The sequence below is a fragment of the Dendrobium catenatum genome, unplaced genomic scaffold (assembly GCF_001605985.2).
Source record: "Dendrobium catenatum unplaced genomic scaffold, ASM160598v2 fragScaff_scaffold_698, whole genome shotgun sequence".
Taxonomy (NCBI): domain Eukaryota; kingdom Viridiplantae; phylum Streptophyta; class Magnoliopsida; order Asparagales; family Orchidaceae; genus Dendrobium; species Dendrobium catenatum.
In genome coordinates this window covers 609,567-633,653 of record NW_021319160.1, presented here as the reverse complement: position 1 = coordinate 633,653, position 24,087 = coordinate 609,567, and the positions used below count along the sequence as shown (strand labels likewise).

Here is a 24,087-nt window from a genome sequence, read left to right as displayed (position 1 = left end):
AAATCTAAGATATCTCAAATTTCAGCCAAATTCAAGATGTCCTAACCCTAGCAAAACCAACTATTCAATGCATACAAATCAAAAGGAAATTCCTAAACAGTCCCTACATTAAAATTTCCCTCTCAAAACCCTCAAAAAAACTTCCTAAACAGCTCTGTTTGGACGGTCGATGTCACGATCCAACTCGACTGGAACGAATCCCATCGCGTCTAGTCGCGACGGATGAATCCAGGATCTAGCTTTGGAATTTGGTTTCAGACTTTCTTTCGAATAATTATACATAAAACACAGAGCTACTATTAAACTTCCAATATACAGAAATTCATCTAACATTTTCTTTCTTCTCATTCTTCAAAATAATCATGTACAATACAGTGCATGGCTATAAATAGAAAGAGCATAACGGAAGAACAGAATAGCCATGACCGTACAAAAATCAAAAGTACAAAAATACCTAATCTCAGATCAAACACAAAACGGCTAGTCCAACACATACTTCTCTTTCCCAGAACCTGAAAACCACGCAGATAACAAGGATGAGCTAACAGCTCAGCAAGACTACACTAGCCAATCAAAATCTCCAGAAACTCTCATATCAAAATACGCATGAAGGCGTTAAAAACATTTGTCGTACAGAATTCAGCTAATCGTACCAAAAATCAGAATATCAGACATAGTTCAGAGATTCATACATAACAGAAATCAAACATAATACCTATATTCGTTCAGAACAAATGAAGTAACAGAGATAGAAGAATTGAATCAAATTTACGTCACAGAATTATTCAAATCAGAACTCAATCAAAGTTCAGAACAGATTTCAGAAAACATTCAAATCACATTTCATCACAAATTTCCCTTACCCAGACAGAATTTCAACGGATTCTGACCCCTTATGTCTCCCTTCCCTGACACAGACAGAATCTCAACGGATTCTGGCCCCTTATGCCTCCCTTCCCTGACACAGACAGAATTTCAAAGGATTTTGGCCCCTTATGCCTCCCTTTTGTGCTTACAGCACCAGAACATATCAGATATACAAAATTTTCATATCAGACTTTATTTTTTTCAGATTCCCTGACACGGACAGAATCTCAAAGGATTCTGGCCCCTTATAACTCCCTTCTAATATCATTCAAACACATCAAATCATCAAATTCAGAAAAATTGAATTACATTAGAAAAATCGTCAGTGTCATAACGGCAGTCCACAGAAATTTCAACATATCAAATCATAGTTTCAGAAAATTATCAAATTACCACAGATAGTGTAAAACATCATTTTAAGACTTTCATTGTACTGAAGCAATATTTTCCAACATCCAAATAATTTTCTATTCGATAAAAAACTCCGCAGAATTCAAATTACCTGGTGAAAAACTTTAAGAAAATACTCAAAACGTGCAAAAACATCATCTCATAAACATACCAAAAGTTACGCGGTAAATGTTTTACCGGTGCGAAGTTATACCCATTTTTCGCTAACGGAAAACGAATTTGAAACAGAAACTCCGTAAAAAATCACATTTCTGAAAATTGAGAAAGGCATAATGTGCCTTACCTCAAGTCGATCAACTTTCCTAACTGCGACGATGGACAAAAACGGACCTAAGACGCCCAAAATGCGAATTTTTTTCTTCTTCCTTCGTTTTCTCTCTCCTCCTCTTTCTCTCTCTTCAAAAATATCTCAAATCGTCCATTTAATGAACTCGTTCGTCTAGACGATGTTTCTCATTCGTCCCGGGACGAAACTCTCTAGACACAGATCGTACAGACGATGATAGATTTCGTCCCTTGACGATGCTCTCAGGCAAAAATCCGTCCCGGACGAACCTGCACTTTACTCAGTTCGTACATGCAGTTTCGTATGTACTAACCATACAGATTTTCACAATTTTCTTCAGTTCGTCCCGTACTAAGGTCAGTTCGTACAGACAAACTGCACTCAAAAAATAAAATTCTGAGGGGTTTTACAGTCGGGCCGCCCGATCTCCGCAGGATGCGGAGATCCCGCGTCAATTGCGAAATGCCGGTCCCGTGCGGACCGGCTGGACCGGTCCAGTGGACCGATCTAACAATTACCAATTTGATAAGAAACACTTGAAGATCTCAAGTCTTTTCTATCAATCTTCGAAAAACTGCGAGCTTTCTCCACAATAATCCGCACAAAATCACAAAAAAAAATTGTAGATAATTTGTATTATTTGATGAAAGGAAAACGAAAAAATAGCAAAATACAATTGATCCTCTATTCGAAAGGAGGATCGATTCTCCTAAATCTCTAGACGCCGCTAGAGCCCAAAGAAAACCTAAATCTAAGAGATCTCAAATTTCAGTAAAATTCAAGATGTCCTAACCCTAGCAATATCAACTATTTAATGCATACAAATCAAAAGGAAATCCCTAAACATCCCCTGCATTCAAATTTCCCTCTCAAAACCCTCAAAAAAACTTCCTAAACAGCTCTGTTTAGACGGTCGGGCTACCCGATCTCCGCAAGAGGCGGAGATCCCACGTCAATTGCGAACACCGATCCAGTGGACCGGTCTAACAAGAACACGCATTTGCAGTCGACCGATTTTTTCCCTATCGATAGATTGATGATCTCCCATGTATTGTTCTTTTCTAGGGCCTGCATTGCATCTATCATGGCATTTTTCCATTTTTATCAGATAAGGCCTCAGAAATATCTTTAGGAATATAAATATCTTTTATCAGATAAGGCCTCCGAAATATCTTTAAGAATATAGATATCTTCTAGTGTAACCAAGAAATTTGTGTGAGGATAAAAAGTTTTTGAAGGATATAGAATTAGTTATAGGGTATAAAGGAGGTGATGAGCTTACCTTATTTCAAGGAGATGATTCAGATTCTTGGATCTAGTTTAGAGCACAATATGAACATGCACGTCTGGAGTATACCTGATGTTATCAAGAATTTTTGTACTTTTTATTTTATTTGAACAATAATATATTTTGTTTTCTATTTTATTTTCTTTTCTTTTTTAGCTATCCAATGATGGGAAAGCATCCAATGATCATGGTAGGTAGTGCATATGGCTTGGTAGATCTTTGGTTTGCTGGCTCGATTGGTCCCTGGCTGCTGGTGGTTCTCGGGTTGGCTGTTTTGGAGAATTCGATTTTGAGCTTGTTCTCTAAGTTGCTTGAGCTGAAGTTTAGTAGCTATTTAATTCTCAAAAGGTACCTCATTATGAAGTTTACTTTTAGAGTGGCCTTGTCCCTTCCCCTTCCCCTTTTCTTCTTGTCTCTTGGAAAACCGTGGCCTGCTCTTAATGGTGGCTGAATTCAATACAGAATATTAAAGTGGAAGTTATTGATTTTAATGCTTTACCTTTGGGAATTCAGCCAGCCTTTGTTTTTTCCAAAATGGGATGCTTTTCCCGTAGCTGTGCTGCTTTGAATTTTTTGCCTGCTTGCTGGCTCTTTGGTTCCGTGAGATGCTGGGCTATTTTCCCGAAATGTCTCTTGGAAATCCTTTGAAAAATAAAAGCTTGGGATGTTGGGAACATTAACTAAGGTGACTTTTGGCATTCCTTTACTTTGCCTATAAATAAGAGATGATGTTGTGAAGGAAAGCAGTTGATATTTGTGAGCATATTTGCTATAAACCTGCGGGTTTATTGAAATAATCTTTAGCATGATCAAAGCGAAATCTCCTCATTTTCACTCTGAATTGATTTTGGAGCATGTTACGAAAAATGGGAAGAATGGTGCTAACATTAGATTTATTTTTGAGGAGATAGATCCAAGAGACTTTAGTGCAATCATCAATGAATGATATAAACCAGCAAACCCCAAAGATTTTGGGGATTTTTTAGGGTCCCTATATATCACTATGAATAAGGTATAAAGGAGTATCACATCTCTCATTTTTATTTAAGAAGGAAGTTCTTTTATGTTTGACTAACTCACATATTTCACAATGAAAATGTTTATTTTCTAGTTTCTAAAAAAGTTGTTGATACATGTCTTAGGACATCCAAAGATGAGTGTCTTGACCTATAATAATGAAGTCAAATAGTGAAATTCTTATGAACTAGGGAAAACATAGAGAAGCTATTTTTAGATTGTCTTAGTTCTTCCAAGTAGTATAGTCCAGCTTTCTCCTTAGCAAGTCCAATCTTCTTCCCCGATATTTGGTCCTGAAATAAGCAATAAGTAGGGTTAAATAAAACTTGACAATTATGATCTTTGGTAAGTTTTTGTATTTATATTAGGATTGTGGATAATTGAGGTACGTAGAGCACATTTTTTAGGGTGAGTGAGGGAGATAATGTTATGTCTACTTGGTCTGCTACAGACCTACCGTGGTAAGAAAACCATCAGCAGCGATGATTTCTTATTGCTTGGGCAAAGAATATAGTTGATTAAGTGGGTAGGTGAGTAAGTCATGTGATTTGTGGCTCCTGAGTAAATGATTTCTAGAGGCACTTACCAGTAGTCGTTTCAGTTTATCAATATCTTCTTTATTGAGTTCTCCATGGTCGGATTATGTTTATGGGTTCGGCTGACTTGTAATGTTGTTGGCATGCGATGTGCTCCTTATTTCGGTTCTTTGATTCCACTCCTAACTAAAGGGGTTTCCATGTATTTTCCAGCGTGTTTCCTTTGTGTGTCTTGACTTTTTGCAATAACTGCACCTAAGTGAGTTTGTCTTCGAATTTTGAGGAATCTTTACATTTCTCCTTCCATGATGATTCTATGTTCATCACTATTGTTGAACTTTCAACGACCTTTGATTCTAACTTCACTCCTCATCGACTTCTTTCCGCGCGGATGAGAGATATTGTTTCATTAAGTGATGGCGTCTCCTCGTTGCCAAGGATCTAGACTCTAACCTGATCAAATTCTGCATTTAGTTCTACAATAAAATTATAAACTTTATCTTTTTCAATAAAACTTTTTAGGATCGCAACATCTTCCGGACATCTGATTTCTATGCATCTATAGTGATCAAGTTTTTGTCATAGATTTTATAGAAGGGTGGCATACTCCGTCACGGTCTTTCTCCCTTGCTTTGTGCTTCCTACTTTGACTTTAATTTCAAAGATTTGAGCCGCATCCCGAACTTGGAGAATGTCTGTCTAGCAGCATCTCATATGTCATTTGCAGTGGAAAGGAACATGAATGTATCGCTAATTTCTGGAGTTATAGAATTTCACAATCATGACATAATCATGGAGTCAGCTTCATCCCATGCCCAAAAATTAAGATCTCCTTCTCTTGGTCCTCCGAGGAAGTGGTGTATTTTTCCTTTTCCTTTTAAATAGGTCTTCACAAATTGAGACCACTTTAGCTAGTTCTTCCCATTGAAACGATAGGAAGGTTGCATGCTTTGGAAGTCACCTCATCCTTGGTGCACCATAGATTCTTCAATTTGGTCCATGCTTTGGGATGAATTTTCTTCAGACATTGTAGTACAGTAATAAAGGTTGATTTGATTATATCAGCAATAAGGGTTGATATCGGGTCTTAATCAGGTCTCAAATTTGATTTAAGATTTGTTGTTGTTGTCGGCCCATACCAGATAATCGAGAGGGCGTTTCTACGGATCTGAGCCGATTAGGAAAATTGGAAGGAGCTTCCGATCAAATCGTCTGAGCGAGCGAACCTCTTCGAACGGCTTCTTCCGACGTCCGAGCAAGAGTCTTCGGGGCTCTTTTCATCGTTGTTGTTTGGCTTCGTTGCTTCGCAAGAGGTGAGTCGCTTCTTCGGCTCCTTCATGGTTGTTCGACTACGCTCCTTTGACGCCTTTCGTCATTTTTGTTCGACTTCGTTGCTTCGCAAGAGGTGCGTCACTTCTTCGGCTCCTTCATGGTTGTCTGCTACGCTCCTTCGGCGACTTGCCCTTCCTGTCGGATCGAAAGTTACAACGTTTGTATCGGGATATCACCGGTAGGGAAAAAATCGGCCGACTAGGGCTTTTGTGTCTTCTGCAGTGCTCCGCTTCGACATCCGTCTGCAGCTTCCGTCTTCGACAAGGCTTTCGATTTCTTCTTCTTTTCCTCTGATGATCTATGATCCTTCTACAACAGCAATTAAGGCCGTTGGCTCTGATACCATGTTAGAAATCAGAGGTTTGAGAAGAAAAGCTTAAATTTTATTATGCAACATACTCTCTATTTATAGATATATACAAGGTGCATTGATAAAGAAACAAATATATCTAAATAATTATAGCATGATGAGTAATACAATCCTTCCTAAATCAGCTACCTAGCTATGGAAGGAATTTAATGTAATCCAGGCAGTCTTCCAATGGATTATTGTTCATAGCCGTGGGATCATCTTTGGAATGCGAGGCTGGGATTTAACAAAGACATCTAAAAGAATTAGTAACTACTAATATTTTAAATTCCACCATCTAATCATAGGACTTTTTTTACTATTAAGATATACATTTAAAACTATTATCCTATGTGTTGTGATAAATTTATATTAGTCCCAAAATAATCTTATAATATTTACATAGATATTTTTGTTTTCTTCAAAGTAAGAAAAAGCCACCATGATTTGGTAAATTCACTTTTACAAGTAATCAAGTGCTCTTCTAGTTTCTTAAAAAATGAGCTATAACAAGACATATGTTAGTATAAAACCAATAATAGCTTCTCACATCACATTTCTATCCCTTATTTCATACCCATCATAATTCTACAAGAAGTCTAGAACCTATATGCAATTTAACAAAAATAATCTTAATCTATTCCTCAAGCATACAATGTAACAGTTCATCCATATATTCCAAAATATTAATTTGTTGAATCTTCTAATCCAACATCAAGAGGATAAATATTTAGCATATTTGATGCATCTCATCGATAATCACCTATCACCAAATCTATTAATCTTAATAATTTATCTTTCAACTCTCTATCCACTATCATCGCAACTTCATTCTTGATGTTAGCCTTCCCAATATTATAATATTTTACAATATCCCCCAACACTTTTCCTATTAATTCTTGTTCTAATCATATTATGTCTATTAATTCTTTGATATTTACACTAAAATGTATAAATTTTATATAGAAAATCTAATATTTAATTTAAACCTGCTCAACCCTTGTATATTTTTTTCAACAAAATTATTTTAAGTAAAGGTGCATCACTTGTAGTTGACTTTACCGCTAACCCTTGCTTATTCTCACAATTAGACATCAGCTATTGTTGGCATCTAATATGCATACCACTTCCCAAAATTGAATTAAGTCATAGCACGTCACTTGTACAGATATACTGGCATTAATTTAGTTCAAATTTGAATACATCTCATAGATTAGGAATCAAATAAGTACATCTGCATGGTGTTCAAAAAGAATACAGTGCCAATTAATGAGTAGGTATACAACAAAGTATAACATACAGTCAAGTATAGTAGGATTACAAAAGAAAGGCGAGAAGGAACATGGATAAAAGCATGTTTTACAAGTAACAAAAGAAATAAACATGTTTTATTATGCGTCTGTGCACTTAGAATATGTAATGCTTAGTGTTTTGTACTGTTTCTGAAGCATTAAAAAATCATATGAGGGATAAAAAAATGCTTGTATAACAAATGTTCTGTTAGAGCATTCTTGAAAGAAAAAACATTCTTACCTCCAAGCACAGCAAAGCAAAGCACCATAATAGCTTTTTCCACCAAAAGTTAATTGCTCTTTGAGGTAGTCAAATACTCTCAAGTATCCTACAAGAAACAATCTATCTCAGATGAAAATAAACTACAGAAGGAAAAAAGAAAATAAAAAAAACCGAAGGATTACTTAAGGTCATACCATCTCTTCCGACAGTTGCTAAATATCCACCATCCATTGAGAACGAAATATTGTTTATGAACCCCTGGGAAATATGCCACCTAATAATCGGGTTGCACTACAAAAAAAAAAACCAACAAACATCATGATCAAGAAAGGCAAACTTCAGATGCCTACATCGAAAGAGCAAAGCACTCCCCCAAATAAAAAAATAAATTTAAAAAAAAATGAAGCTTCAAATATGTCCAAACAGAACTTGAAAAAGGAAGTCACAAGTAGTTCTTTAGATTATTTAAAAAGAGCTTGAGCCAAGAAGGCCTAAGTTGCCTTTAATGTAACTTGGAATTGTTAAATTCAAGTTACAAAAATATCCTCCCTACAAATACACAAGTTAATGCATCATATATCAAACCTCCCTAAAAACTACATTGGTAGGCGCTCCTTGGACTGAGTACACCTTTTAAATTCTATAGAAGAAAAATGTTCGATGGAAATAATCAATAGATTTGGACCTTTGACTTAAATTCTCTTCATCTTGATTAGGGTCATACTTAAAACTATAGGGACAAGATTGTTCATGTTTGGCGATTTTTATACCGGGCCATTACGGGTAATAAGCTTCTTTAGCAATTGGACATTATAATTGTCTTCCTCCGGCTCAAGAAATTAATTTATATGATACCAATCTTTGTTGCCTGAGGGGAGTTTGAATCTATATGTAGGTTATGGTAACCTCGTTGTGGCTTGAAACAATCTACATGAGATTGGTTTGTAATGTTCAATGCAATTGTTCAAATTTTTTGTATGACTTATAGTGAGGCAAATAACTCTTCTTTTTTTCTTTTTCTTTTTTTTTTTTGACATATTTCTCATGATCAATGTATCTATTTTATAGAGATGGTGTGGATATCACAGCATATGATCAGGAACATATTTGTTGGTTAAAATGGCACCTCTTTAATTATTTTTAAACAATAGATTCAAGCAAACTCAAATATTTTCTAGTTATTGAGGTGGCTCAATTAAGTAGTAATGTTGTTATTTCGCAGTGTATGTATTAGATATATTGGAGGAGACATGTACAGTTGGATACATAACCATTAAAGCTGATGGATTGAAATATTCAATTTCTATCAAAACAAGTGGAGTCTTAATCCAAGTAAATAAAAGACTTGTTGATAAACAAAACTATCTCACAATAAACGCAACAAACATTTCCTTGCAAGTGTACCCAATCAGTTTTTATAATCTCCATATGATATTCATTGAGATGATGCCATTTGTATTCTCATATAAGGTGTTGCAATCCGGGATCCCGAGATTGTGATTTTGATGCTAACAAATATTATTGATTGAATTTTTATTTCTCCTAGAATTTGCATTGTGTATTCTTTTATGTTTGTACTAACATTTCATGTACATCATACAACATTCAAGATCATTCATGGCTCAATATTGGGTAGAATAAGATGCATTGAAAGAGTCTTTCATTTAGATTTTAATTTTATATTTCTTAAATCTATGTCATGTAAGGGTGTATGCTAATTTGGTGACCATGTACACACACATAAGGGAGTGAGAAATTGATCAGTAAATTTATTTTGAACTAATGGTGCCGTACGATTCAAATTTTATTGTACGATCAGTCATCCAAAAAATCATAATAACAGCTAATTCTGTAATTAATATTTTTAACCTAATCATACGATAAGATCCAAAACGTACTAGACGATCAGTTTAAATTAGAAACCCTGGCCACCAATCAAAATTAAGTACGTATTTTAATTTTATTTTATAACTAATTGTATTGTACGATATAGCTCGTATTGTATAATATTTCTGGAAATTTACTTAATTTAATCTCTATGATTAGTCAAGTAAATCAAGGTTTAATTAATATGTCATATTGTACTGTACGATGTCGATCGTATCATACGATATGCAAAGACAGTGTTTAGTCGTTTCGGATATCGTCCTGAACAAAACCTTGATTTCTGAGTTAATTGTACAGTATAATGTGAATCGTGATGGACGATTGGTAGAGATGATTTCCAATCGTCTTGTATGATCTCAAGAACATTGAACTAATCATATCGTACGATCTAATGATTGTGTAGTACGATCAATATAAAGAATATGAACTGTTCGTGAAGCAGCTGTTCCATCGTACTTACCGAAGTTGGATTTTTAAACTATTCGTGCTGCACAATCCTTAATCATTTTGTATTTTTAAGCCTTGTATAAAATCTTTCTTATTAGACTCTTCGAGAATCTTTGGTTGTTGAAGAGATTCTGAGAGAGAGCTTTGTGAGAGATCTAAAAAAGTCTAGAGCATTGGAGAATGTGAGGTTGTGTGAGAGAGTGAAGTAGTGTGAGGGGATTCTATATGGTTGCTCCAAGCAAGCTTACACCTAGATTCCTCTAGTGGCTTTGTTTATTTCTTGGGGTTGCACTAGGGAGAAAGACTTTAAAGCTTAAGATCATTGGGTTTTCTGCCTTCACCAACATGGTGAAAAAGAATTGCAAGGTACTTTGCATGCACCATGAGGGTGAAAAAGTGTCTAAGGTTCTCTATCTCACCAAAATGGTGAAAAGGATTCTAATACTCCACCACACTGGGTAGGTCAAAGTGATTCTTTAATTTTCTGCAATTTATTTTCTTGCAAATCCATGTTGTGAAGGTTGTGAATGTTTGGATTAATTAGGTACAAAACTAAAAATATCTTTTCAAGTTCATCTCTTGAGTTCTCTACTAAACAAAAAATTAGTACATTGACTAGCTTATGCGTTGTTATATTTCTATTTAAATTTGATGTTTTGAATTTGGTAATCAAGTTTTCAAAAATCATTTTTTTGAAAAAGAATTGAAATTTAAAAAAAAAAAAGAAACACTAATTCACCCCTCTTGATATGCCTTGAGCAGTTCAACGAGGCTTAACACTCTCCCTTGAACTTTTAAAAGGGATACTTCAAAGCATGTTATATGATCATAAAGGAAATACATAAGTGATTGACTACAATAACGCAAAGTAGGCAAGGTCTTCTTATGTGTACTCTACAACAATATCTTGTTTTCTTACTAGAAGAAATTTGTTGTCTTAGAAGAATAAGAAACAAGATTTTGTTGGCATGTCAAATGCTAAGGTTTAATATCAAGACATGGCAATGGCTAAGTGTGAGATGGCATGATATGTTGAGGTTTTTCTTAGTATATTTTCCTTATATTGTTCCTTGAAATATATAGATTTTCCCTCCTTGTCTCTTTCCTGATTATGATAATAGGATTTCAGAAAATGCTTTTATATTTAAAAAGTTAAAAATCATTACAACATTAACTGCATTATAATTATTTAGCATTCTAGTTTTAATTTAATTCATAGATGCACAATTATTGATTATTAATCTTGCATTCATTTGCAACAATAAACTTACTATATGTTAAAAATAAGCTGATTGTACTTTTTATTTTATGATCATGTCTATTTTGGTCATTTAACTAATTCTCATTACTTTCACAACAGTTTTTATCAAACAAGTTCATCTTACACAGTAATTCAGAAGGAAAACAGCACGCCACAAGATAACATTACCAAAGAGGACCTAATTGAAGAACAAAGGGATGCACATTTTTGCAAAAAAAAAAAAATATTTTGTAAAGTGAAGCCATTGTTTTTTTATCAAAGAGCCTTCATAAGAAAAATTAATAACGCGATACCCAAGAGTAACATTGACAAAAAATGAGAAGGTAACCCTAGCTTTTTCAGATATTTCATTGGCAATAGATATTTGTCAATAAATTTATAACAAGATAAACCAAACAAAGAAAAAACCTCTGCCAAGTTACCTTACTAGATCGTCCATGAGTAACAGAAAACTGAGTTGGATCTTTGATGGCAGGAAATGATGGATCAATAGCCCCATCTTTGTTCTAGGAAGATAGTAAAGAGATTTAAGACAAGCCTAAAATAATCAAAAAATACACCCATAATAGATCGAAAATGTGCTGATAATGACTCACTTTTCCATACACATATAGGTTTCCATCAGCATGAGCAGAAACAAAAATGCCATCACCATCTGGTACCCATACAACACAAGTACAGCGACTGCAAATAGCAGCATAACAATCCACAAGACAATTATCAAAAAAAAATTGTAACGCCTAAAAAATTATGATACTTATAAAACAGGTAAGATGAAGACATAATGATTAAAGTCCCTCTCTCATCATGTGAGAAAGGTAACACATGTGTATCAAATATATCATTGTTATAAGTAAACTTAACCTTTTTCAGTTTGGTTTTTTAAGCTCTACGCTTAAAATTTGAGCTTTTTTGCTGTGAGTATTTTTACTACCGATGATAACTGAAAGCCAGGCAAAGCAAACTTTTAAATTACTATTCAATAAGTTACTCATGTTGATAGACCCGTCTCTTTGTAATTTATATCACAATGGTAACAAACACCATAGAAAACAAAGTTATGCAAAGCCATTCAAGTTAATGACCACTCAAAAGGCTACTCAGGCTATCATTAAAGCTTATAAGATTTACACAGTTGCAGTAGTTTCGTTAGAGCTAAGAAGCATGCAGTGACAGTATAAATCGGACATTCTTCATTAATACAAGTTCAATAAACCAATTCCAATCAAAAAATTAAATTTCCAATTTAATAACACCAAAAATTAAAATTTCCATGAGTATCTAACAGTTACATATTATCTATACATAGTTTATAAATGTTTCATAAAACGAAAGACATACCTGTTGTTAATCGCTCCATCTTTATTATAATGTTGAGCTCCCACGAGCTTTTTACCAGGATCCTGCAATTGCTGCCTCAGCGACACTGTGAAGACTTGAATTGCATATAAACTTCGTTAGCAAAATCATTGAATTATTAACAAAAGTAATACAGAAAAAAAAAAGAAAACACAAAAATGGAAGAAAATGGTACAACATAGATTGAAAATACGGTGAAATAACTCACTGTCTCCAGATTGAAGTCCAATGAGCAAATCATGTCCATCTTTTGCCTCTGAATCAAAAGCATGGCACAAAGGGTATGAAATGCTGAAATGAATATACTTGATTGGATCCTACAATAATTTCATCATAAATATAATGGCATCAAATAGCCCCTTGAAAACAAAGAAATTTGTTAAATAAAAAAAAATGATAAAGCATGCTAAACCTTGTTATGCGAATTCAGATCACTAATGAATAGCGAATCACCGGCATTAAATATTAAATAAGTCCCTTTCCCATCGTAATTTGCTGAAGAAGGAGAGCTGCCTGATCCAGCAGAACCTCCAAAAGTCCCTCCAAACCTGCTGGGTCCAGACACCATCTTACTTCCACCATTCGAACCACCAAAAGAGAAGGCCTTGCTTCCATTAACACCAACAAAGAGCCTCGCTGCTGCCGACTTCACCACACCGCTGGAACCCGGCGTCGAAGGCACGCTGGGCCCCTGTGAAGCTTGTTTTTCCTTAAGATACGCGATCGTCAACTGAAATTCCAAGCTCGAAGTCAAAATCTCGATACGTACCATTACCAAAAAGCAATGAACCTTATCTCTGAACCTACCTGAGATACGGATTTGCCATGAGAATAATGCATAATGCCAGCGGAATGAGTCTTCTCATACTGGAGCTTATATCGGCCCTCAGGAGTCTTGAAGTAAGCCTTAAGCCCCGGAGACGAAGGGTTCATGGAAGACGACGACGACGCCATGGCTGCGAGAATTAGGTTTTACCGGGATCGAAATACAATATCGCATACGAACGAATTATCCCTCATATCACTTACGAGCTTTCTCTTTCAAGAAAGGCAAAGGGGAATTATTTTCCAAGCATATCTAATTCCTCTTCACCGGCGGCGCCGTCTGCGGGATCTCGCCGGCAACGAAGCGAAAGAAAAAAAGGGTAATCGGAGCGGGGAGAGAGAGAACGAGAGGATAAAAGGATTAACACGAATTAATAATTTGACCGCGGAGGTGAAACGGGGCTGACTTCAAATGAACTATGCGAAATCTGAGTCGTCCGCTCACGCTATTATCGGTGGCAGCAATAGGAACCGTTCATTTGAGGATATTTGCGGTTGGGAAATACGCCGTTTCGTTTATGTTTTATCGATAACGGGTGGCGGGTCCCACAACGGAACTTTTATTTGGTTCGGTGAACCGGCGTATAGCTACGTTCGGCTGGCATGGAGATCGCGCCACGTAGTAGGAAATCGGACCCGATCCGGTGAATAGTGGGTATATCGTACATGCATTTTTTAAATCTATGACAACCCGGTATTGCTAGGTATTGCTAGGTATTTGTCGATTTAGCTTGGCAGTAACGAGAAATACCATTATGTGAAGACAAATACCGAGTTTTTTCTAGAAAAACTCGGTATTACTCGGTATTGCTTGGTATTTCTCGATATTAGTCTTCACAGAGCAGTATTTCTCGTTATTGTCAAGCAATACCAAGCAATATCGAGCAATACCGAGCAAATACCGAGTAATATCTAGCAATACGCAAACATAGCATTCCCGGGTTCCGGTCCGGGTCAAATTGTCGGGCCGCACGGTAAAGAGTAAGAGCATGTGGCTACGTCCTGTCATCGGACCTAATAATTGTTCCCCACAGCCAAACCGACTCAAGCGGGATGTATCGGACCTCTGTTGCTTTTTTAATTCGAGAAAACTTAAAGTTCAAGTTCATTTGACATTTTGTTTAAATAAAAACATTTAATCAGTATATTTTAACTAAATTTATATATTTCAACATTTAGGTTCCATTTGGAATGAATATTTTACTGAATTTTAAAGTAATTTTTATGTATAAAATTTTTAATGCGTTATTCAAAAAATATTTTACAAAATAATAAAAAAATTGCCCAAACGAAACTTTAAAGCATAATAGCATTATATTTGTTGTATGCTTAATATTTATATCAATAAAGTAGAATAGAAAGAGAGTTTATTATTCTAATTTACACAAATAAGATAAAAATAAAAAGCAAATCATAAGAGATATGAAATTTTTAATATTAAAATAAAAATAGGAAAATCGTGTCTTGATTATATATTGAAATGGTTTTATTATGAGTTTTAAATTATATATAATGCATTAATGTTTTGATATAGGGGCTGTTTGGTTGCCTGAATTAGGAGGGTAAAGTAAATTAGATACATGCATTTATTAAATTCTGCTGTTTGGTTAATTTTGAACGGAGCAAAAATAAACCCTCTGAAGTATTAAGAGTGTATTAGAGGAGCCGGATCCCGTGACTTCCAAAGCCGCTCAAAATGAGCGGGTTTGAAATTCTTCGCTCGACCTGCGAAGAGCGAAGTCGAACAGCCAAGAGGGAGCCGAAGTCGAATAGCAACGAAGGAAAGGAATGAGCGATCTGTGCGGTCTGTCGCTCTCGCGCGAATGAATGAAGTCGAACGACGAAACCGCCAACTTCGGCACTCACCGCCGGGCCGAGCGCAAGGCTTTCCCCCGAAGAATTACAGCCACTGCTCGCTATACAGGTCACTCTGTTTCCAAACTACGGCCTTTGCCTCGCCCTCGCCGTGCATCACGCCGCCTGCGACGGGTTCAGCTCGATGCAGTTCATAAAGTTATGGTCCGCCGCCATCGCCGCCGGTTTACGACCGGATGGGTCAAATCCCCGGCCACCACCTCCGGTCATAAACCGAACCGTGATTCCCGATCCGCGCCGGAGATTTATATAAATATATATATATATATATATATATATATACTGATATCATTGTACACTAATTTGATATAATAATACAGTTTCATATATATGCTGATATCTTTGTACACTAATTTGATATAATAATACAGTTTCTTTCCTCTTTCATCCTGTTCCTCGTTCATCCTTCTTTCCTCCTTGCAAGGCTTATATGGTATCAGAGAGATAATGGCGGATCAAGACTCGGCGGCATCCCGCCCACCCACCTCCGATCTCTCCAATTTCACTATCCGTGTTCATTGATCCGGCTCCTCGCAAATTCATGATCTCCAACCTTAAAAATCTTGTTCCAACTTAGCTCACCGCCGACACATATACTATATGGCGACTTCAACTCCTCTAACACTTCTCCACAAATGGCTTTGCCAGACATTTCACCGGAGCCACTCCTCATCCCACCGACCCCTCCAATCCTGACTACAGTCTTTGGTGTTTAATCGATTAAAACATGATATTCGCCCTTCTTTCTACTATATCTCCTTCGATCTTCCCTTACGTTCATTCATCCTCCACTGCACAAGAAATCTGAATTGTTCTTGAACGCCGCATACAACCGATGAACCGCTCCAGGGTGATACAACTAAAAAATGAGCTCCACAATGTCCAAATGTGCGATCGCTCCATGCAACAATATCTAGCCCTAAATAAAAACTCTCATTGACAACACCGCCGCCGCTGGTTCCACGATCAACATCGAAGACATCATTATTTATATCTTCAACGGTTTGGCCTCCACTTACAACTCGTTTAAAACATCCATGTGCATTGTTGTGCATCATATTAATCTTGATGTTCTTTACTCACTCCTCTATAACGAGGAGATTAACCTCCATAATGAACAATTAAAAGAGTCCAACCCCTCCTCCGATCAAACCACTCTCCACACAAATCGGACGAATAACACCAAGAAACGCGGATCATTCAGACCTCCCAGAGGCTGAAACCCAAACTCATCTTCTAGCACGTCCTTTGCTCCAGTTACTTCCTAGCAATCATCCACCACGAGCTCCACAAGACCGATGTGCTAAATTTGTGGGAAACTAGGGCATTCTGCCCTTAATTGCAAGCACAGATGCAACCCAAAATACACGCCAACCACCAATTGATCACCTCATGCAATGCTCACTCATCAACCCCCTTCCCCATCCAATGACTGGGTTCTTGATTATGGAGCTTCAACTCATCTTACGCACGATCTTGCAAATCTACAACATTCCTCCTCATATCAAGACCTCGACTCCATCTCCATAGCCAACAGTTCCACCTTACTGATCCAACACACTAGATAGGTCATTCTTCCTTTACCTGACTAGGCTCGAAAGCTTGATTTGCATAATATTCTACATGTTCCAACTTTTACCCACAATCTTCTTTCCATCTACAAACTAACTAATGATAATCAAGTTTCCATCTCCTTTAAAGCTAACAACTTTGTCATAATAGATCTTTAGGACAATTGCCCTTCTTAATGGTCATCTTCGTGACGGCCTCTATCAAATTCAGATCATGCCATCCCCTTTTACAACAGCTCTTCAAGCCAATACCACATCTTCCTCAGTTTGGCATTCGCGGCTCAGCTATCCTCATCACCGGCTTCTCTCAACATTAGCTCATTACATTCAAGACTTATGTACCCCTTCTCATAGTTTTGTTTGTATCTCATGTAATGTAGTCAAGAGTCACAAATTGTCATTTAATAAAAGTGTTTCCATTTCAACTCGACCATTTCAACTAATTCACTCAGACGTCTGGGGTCCGGCACCTCAAAGATCTTTAAATAGTTATACTATAGAGAAAATATCCTGCCGTTCGAGCCTTTGTTGCCTTCTCGACCTCCTTCAATCTTTTTGCATGGAGGGGGGGCATAAATATTTGACAAATGCTCTATAATCGATGTGATAAATATATGTCGTCTGACTCCAAATTTGTCCAATATCTTCTTTATATTTTATGGTTCATGTCACTCTAAACAATCTATAAATAAAGCCCCACTTTCCATATGAAAGGGGCTTGGACTCTTGGAGAAGGTAGGATCCTTTTAGTTTGAGATTAGATAGAGCTCTCATGCTTCAAGAATTCAAAGTTATGCCCAAGCAACACCGCATGTGAATTTCAATCAACCATCACCAAACCATCATCGGACCACTGTCCACTAACGGACCATCAATGGACCACTGCCCGCCCACGAACACATTTTACAAGCTTGCACACAATTATACGCACTGTGAACAAGTCCATGTGTCACAATTTGATTGGATTTAGGAGTAACTATATATTATGACTTTGCAGTAAATAATTTCTCCTTAGATTTTGATTTGAAAATCATTTTTTAATATTTGTGATGTTACAACAATTAAACGTTAAATCTTAATTTTACATTAATAATATATGAATAATTTACATTTAAAATTGAAAATCAGAGCAAATACTTAAATAGTAATATGGAGTTACCTAATATCATCCCCAACTTGCCGCCTTTATCGAGAAAATATCCCGCCGTTCGAGCCTGTGTTGTCTTCTCGGCCTCCTTCAATCTTTTTGCATGGAAGCGGACGTCGTTGTCTTCGAAGGCTCCTCGTCCTGACGAATCTCTTAAGGTTCTCAATCTGCAGATTCGACAAGTTAGTGCAAAGGTCTTCTCTTTACTACGCTGCCTTCTTTAAAATGGATTTTTCAATCCCAATTCTACCGTTTATTTGTCTACGAGAAATTAGTGAAACTTACAGGATCAAAATGGCGACGAAAGATGATGCATTGAAGATCTCTTTTTTGAGTCAATTGAAAAAGTAGGATCGACACCGTCATTTCGATTGAGAAAAGGTTTTTTTTTGTCGATTAGGGTTTTCGGAATGGCTTGGACAAAGGTTTTTGTAGCTGGGAGGCGAGCATGGGTTGCCTGCGTTGTGCTTTTTCTGTTGTTGAGATTTGCTGCTGCAAATGTTGTGTTGGTCGGGAGGAACATATCGAAGTCCTTTGTTGATGTTGATGCGACCTTCAGTAAGATCTTATTTATATTTTGAATCACCTGTAATTCTTTTTTATTCATATCCTTGATAGGAAGGTGACTGTGTTCTGCTAATGAAATTCTTTTTATATAAATCTTTTCAATCTGTATCTAAAGAATCATCGGAGGGTGTTCTTATTTTTCCATGTAGCATATGCTGAAGGAATGTCCAGCCCATGTATTATGCTGCATGCTCAAAGAATTCATTTTTGGCAGAATCAGCTCTACAAAATTGGTAGCTAAAGACCATTTAATTGGTTCATTAATACCATCCGCTAGTGAGTAAGATGTTGGCGGCCTCCATTGCCATTGGCATGCACCATAATTGAATGCTTCGTTTATTGTTTTGTGATTGTTCATCTTTTTACACTTCTTTTAAGGCTGGAACACACCTATATAAGTTTGAATGTTGAGCATCAGATCATAAATTAGATGTAGGTGGGATTCAATCCCATGGCTATGGCAACCACTTCCAAGACTTCAACAAAGCTTGTTGACAACAATTGTCTTTTTATGTAATCTTTTTTATGACAATCATTAGAGATGATTAGGCACTATAAACTATATTCCTATAATTGCCCTTTTCTTATATTTGAATGCTTAATAATCTGTTCAATTAATAAATGCTGAAACCTTAGTAATATGAATGCATTTATGCATCATAATAAGCATAATATCTGAAGGATTGTATGCAAACTAACTGATTTAGTGAATCATTGGAAGAAGGAGATGCAAGAACGAAAGCCAGAGAACAATAGGAAACTCAAAAGAGAATAATGTTTTTCATATCCTTTTCTTAACCATTTACAAACTATATATAGGACTATCAAAGATGCACATGGGTAGAGGTGTCAATATTTGACACGACCCGAAAACACGATACAAACTCGTCCCAAAAATTCCGGGTTAGGGTCAACCTGGATCCGAAATGGACTGGGTCCGGGTTCAACAAATCAACCCGTTTAAAAAATCGGGTTGGGTTCGGGTTGACCCAGAAACCCGAAATTGACCCAATTTTTTTTACCAAAAAACCCGTTTTTGACCCGAAAACCCGAAATTGACCTTTTTTCACCTCAAAATCAAAGATTGACCCGTTTTTTTGAGCCGAAAGCTAGCAATTTTTTGTCGGCCCCGGGTCATTTTAGTCGTGTCGGGTTGACCCGAACCCGAAGCAGGTGATTCGGGTCTGAAAAATTGATCTGTTTACAAAAATGGTTCGTGTTCAGGTTGATCCGAATAATGCCGGTTTAGTTTCGGGTTCGACCTGTCACCCAAAATTGACACCCCTACACATGGGCATCTTGTTGAAATTAGCCATAACGAAGAAAAAGGTAACACTATGCAAGGACAATAAAAAAGAGCAAACTATGGAAGTGGAAAGCAAATGATAGCAACAGAATTGATAGTAAAGGTAAGTTGTTACCAAAGGCATCATATATGTATGATGCACCGCATCACTAATGACCCCAATTTATGCAAACTTGATCAATAAGCACATTCTAAAATGTTGTGTTTAAAACGTTGTTACTGTGTCCCAAGAGTTGTTTTCAATCTGGTGTGTGCATGAAAAATTTGTTATTTTATGCTTCACATATGTATGCCCTTCTTCTTCTGTTGAAAAATTAGTTTATTTTGAGAAATTTACGTTGTTTTTTGTTTGGTATGATGCTAGAGTTCACATCATAATGGAACTACTAATGCCTGTAATGTATCATTAGCCTAATCATAGCTTTAAAAGCTTATGCTTTATTGTGCTTATTGATCTTATATAATTTCATTATCTTTCTGAATTTTATAGCTCGGCCTATCAGCGAATCTGGTGAAGCTGGGTTTTTGTATCTTGCTGAACCTATTGATGCATGCGCTCAGTTAAATGTTTCAGTAGCTAATGGTTCAACATCTCCATTTGTTTTGATAATAAGAGGTGGTTGCACATTTCATGATAAAGTTAAAAATGCTCAGAATGCTGGATTCAAAGCTGCCATCGTATATGATAACATACACAGTCATGGATTGGTAACAAGTAATGCTTCTTATCATTCACTTTTATACTTTACTTTAACCTGTAATTGATATTATCTCCAATTTTTTTAAAGTCAAAGTTTGAAATGATGGTTTATGGTATTGTAATATTGAATTTTACTAACATATGTGATTCCATTCTTTGCATTCATAGGGAGTGTGCATGCATTTTATAAAATATTTCACAAAGAACTAAAATTTTAATGGTTTTAATTTGTAGCTTACTAAATAGTGTGTGAAATTATTTATTTAACCACTAATTTCTCGTACTTATGCTTCGTTTGGTTATCCCCTACCTCTTGTAAAAGGTGGTTTTATAAATGTTGTTTGAGGAAATGTTGTTTTGTAACGGAGAAGTCAAAATAAAAATGCTTCTAAAAATAGTAGAAAAATGAAGTTTCGTAAAAAACAATTTTAGAGAAGCGTCACATACAAATAAAGACAAATGATAATTACACTTTTGAAACTGAAAATGCAAAAAAAAGCAGAATCAAACGAGGACTTAATGTAAACCTGCTAGTTTTATGTTTTGGTTATTAAATCAAGTCTATTTGTAAACATTACAGTGGCAGGAAGGTCAGAAGACATAAACATACATGCTGTGTTCATCTCCAAGGCCTCAGGTGAGGAACTAAAGAAATACGTTAATCATACTGATGTGCAGTTGTGGATCATTCCATATTTCGAAAATTCGCCATGGGCTATATGGGCTATCTCTTTCACATCATTGCTGGCTCTGTCTGCTATGCTGGCTGCATGCTTTTTCGTACGGAGACGCCGCAGTAGCCATCTTCGACGGGGAGATTCGCAAGTCCATGTTTTCCATGGAATGAGCAATCAGTTGGTCCAAGTGATGCCAAGCCAGTTGTTCTCAAAAGTTTTGCAAGGTGACAGCACTTCAAAAACCTGTGCTATTTGTCTCGAGGACTACAGAGTTGGTGAAAAGCTTCGGATTCTGCCTTGCCATCACAGTATGTATCTCGCTTTTGGTTTAACTAGCATTTTGATCAGCCATTTAATGCAAGGTTTACTAAATTATGGAGTCTAATTGTTTACAATCTATTTTGCAAGAAGAAAGTTAACTAACAAAGCAGCCCCTTCATTTTATAATTTTCTTTTTCAATCACAGCTGCTCTTCATGTCTGAGAGTGTATTTATGTTATTAGCTTATAATAATGTACAATACTGTGATTTTCTGACTAGGCTTTTATTGGTGGTTTTAAAACTTTGAGATAATTATCACAGTTCTATTTTTCAAATTTTTTTACTCTTTTTAGGAATTTCTGTTCTGAGAAAATGTGTTGACAACCAAATCTATTAAAAAATGATAGTAATAAGAAAATAAAATAAATATTAAAATTGTCATTGGTCTACCTATTTATATTTGACTTATGTTAATAAATGTAGAGGTAGACCTAAAAAAATTTGGTTAGAAAATATTAGAAATGATATTTTTTTATCAGATTTAAATGAGAATTTAACTTTTAACCGGACACAATGGCGAAAAAGGATTCATGTAGCTGAGTACACGTAGTGGGACAAAGGCTTATTGTTGTTGTTGTTGTTGTAATGTGGCCAATTTAGTTCTTTTAGCCCTCAAATATGATCCAAAGGTATCCTTCTAATGAATTATTCTGGTTTTAGGTTTGAGGATTCAATGAATTAGTTTAAATCATATTTAACTATTCAATGTACTAGTTTGGATCAAATTTGACTAGTAAAGTAGATTAAGCTAGATGTATTATATAGTGTAGGATTAAAACACCCCTCATAAATAATTTAGGGACCATTTGAGGTAAAAAGTACCTTTTGCAGCTATTTATAGTTTTTTACTGGTTGCAGCTCCAATTAGGAACCTGGAAACTCGACATGTTATAGTGAACCTGAATAATGCTTTGAATTTCTGTCTGCTTAAGGGCTCCATCCTAATTTGCTATATTACCTTCTGCAGGATTTCATGCAAATTGTGTTGATTCCTGGCTTACAATGTGGAGAACATTCTGTCCTGTGTGCAAGCAAGATGCCCAAGCAAGCCATGGCAGTGTTCCAGCTTCTGAGACGACTCCATTTTGCATGCCAAGTGCTTCATCGTCTTCTCCACCGGATGCTTTACGATCAACTTTGCCTTCTTTTCCTGTTCCCAACTCCACCTCAATCTCTACCAGCTTTTCTAACCAACTCCTTATCTAGCATTGCTAACACTCTCTTAATTATATAGACTAAGGCTTCGTTTGGGACGATTTTCTTACTGTTTCTTAAAGCAGCTTTTTAGTATAAATTTTTTAATATTTGTACTAAAAAACAGCTTTAAGAAGCATGAAGAAAACCGGCCCAGATGAAGCATAAGGCTATAGATAATATCAGAATTTATCAACCAGCTACTTTGTTTTCAGATTATGACTTCGTTTGGGACGGTTTGTTTACTGTTTCTTAAAGTAACTTTTTTGTATAAAAATTAAAATTTTTATATTAAAAATTTGTTTTAAGAAATAAGAAAGTCGTCTCAAAAGAAGCATATATCTAAAGTTTCAGAACCTCTGGCCTCTATTATCTTGAATGGGGCTCGGGCTGATGAGGTCTAATTTTCCCAAGTTTAGGAACCCTTTCTCTTAGAACTCTTTGGATGCAACTAGTTATAATTTTGTTATTTTTTATTTCTAAAATATAGTGCATTTGGAATGCTCAGAATTATTTCTTCCGGTCTTAATATAACTTATGAAGATAATTTTTTTAATTTTTGGTTGCAAGTTTTAATTTTATTAAAACAAACTTAGGGTGCACAAACACGGTGGCATGATTGCTCAAAGTTGGAGGATGGTTGTGGGGATAGCCAGCAGGTAAGCCGAACAAAAATGATAATCTCGGTGCGATGAGAAACTATTTTATAGGAAGCTGGAAGTAGAAGGTCATTTGGTGACCAACTAGAATGTGTCATGTCAGCAGTACTGAGCAGTATCGAGCTGCGATACCAAGCACATGGGTGATGTGGCACATTATGGTTGGTCTCTGGATGACGTTCGGCGTCCGCACAAAATAATTTCTCCTGATGATGCAGTGTATTCCCAATTTGGCGGATTTCGGTCAATTTGAAATACAACTTGAAATAGGCTAAGGTTTTGTTTGAGATAGCTTTATTACTGTTTTATATATATATACTGTTTTGTATATATATATATATATATATATATATATATTACAAATATTTAAAGTTCAAAAATTTTTTGTACTAAAAAGTTACTTTACAAAATAGTAAGAAAGTTGTCTCAAATAAAACCTAAAAATAAGCAGGCCTCATTTGAAATGATTTTTAGTTTTTTTTTTTAAATTGTATTAAAGATCTGCTTTAAAAAACAGTAAAAAGATTGTCGCAAATGATGTCTTAAGTGGTGTACCTGAGTTGAGTTGGCACAGGCACATGTTTTTTGGCTTAATTTGTTAAACAAAGTAATTTAGTAATTTATGTTTTTGTTTTGTTTGTTATGTTGTATTATTGTTTTGAATGGAGTTGTTCACAAATATAAAATTTA

At 35.9% G+C, this 24,087-nt stretch overlaps 2 protein-coding genes across 4 annotated transcripts in view; one reads left to right on the top strand and one right to left on the bottom strand.

The window, feature by feature from the left end:
* LOC110116241 (WD repeat-containing protein 20-like) overlaps positions 1-13,773 on the bottom strand; it is a 22,764-nt gene extending 8,991 nt beyond the window's left edge. The window contains exons 1-8 of the mRNA XM_028695859.1: positions 13,363-13,773; positions 12,968-13,285; positions 12,764-12,872; positions 12,538-12,631; positions 11,793-11,880; positions 11,619-11,702; positions 7,796-7,892; positions 7,620-7,707 (exon numbers count right to left, since the gene is read on the bottom strand). Coding sequence (XP_028551692.1) covers positions 7,620-7,707; positions 7,796-7,892; positions 11,619-11,702; positions 11,793-11,880; positions 12,538-12,631; positions 12,764-12,872; positions 12,968-13,285; positions 13,363-13,509 — 1,025 coding nt within the window. The 5' untranslated portion in view covers positions 13,510-13,773. The remainder of the gene's footprint in view (positions 1-7,619; positions 7,708-7,795; positions 7,893-11,618; positions 11,703-11,792; positions 11,881-12,537; positions 12,632-12,763; positions 12,873-12,967; positions 13,286-13,362) is intronic.
* Positions 13,774-17,991: 4,218 nt separating this feature from the next.
* Positions 17,992-23,251, top strand: LOC110116239 (receptor homology region, transmembrane domain- and RING domain-containing protein 1-like). Of its 3 annotated transcripts, none has more exons than XM_020849749.2 (5): positions 17,992-18,167; positions 18,374-18,531; positions 20,337-20,561; positions 21,127-21,531; positions 22,512-23,251. In XM_020849749.2, exons 2-5 carry the CDS (start codon positions 18,384-18,386, stop codon positions 22,748-22,750), a joined length of 1,017 nt encoding a protein of 338 aa, XP_020705408.2. In that variant the 5' UTR covers positions 17,992-18,167; positions 18,374-18,383; the 3' UTR covers positions 22,751-23,251. The 3 variants fall into 3 exon arrangements, with proteins under 3 accessions (XP_020705408.2, XP_020705410.2, XP_020705409.2); XM_020849751.2 differs by having other exon boundaries at positions 18,261-18,531; XM_020849750.2 differs by having other exon boundaries at positions 18,249-18,531.
* Positions 23,252-24,087: the final 836 nt, after the last annotated feature.

Coding starts and splice junctions, on each gene's coding strand:
- LOC110116239 (XM_020849749.2), top strand. CDS start 18,384: ATGGCTTGGACAAAGGTTTTTGTAGCTGGGAGGCGAGCATGGGTTGCC. Junction 18,532..20,336: donor TGATGTTGATGCGACCTTCA/GTAAGATCTTAT, acceptor TGAATTTTATAG/CTCGGCCTATCAGCGAATCT. Junction 20,562..21,126: donor CAGTCATGGATTGGTAACAA/GTAATGCTTCTT, acceptor TAAACATTACAG/TGGCAGGAAGGTCAGAAGAC.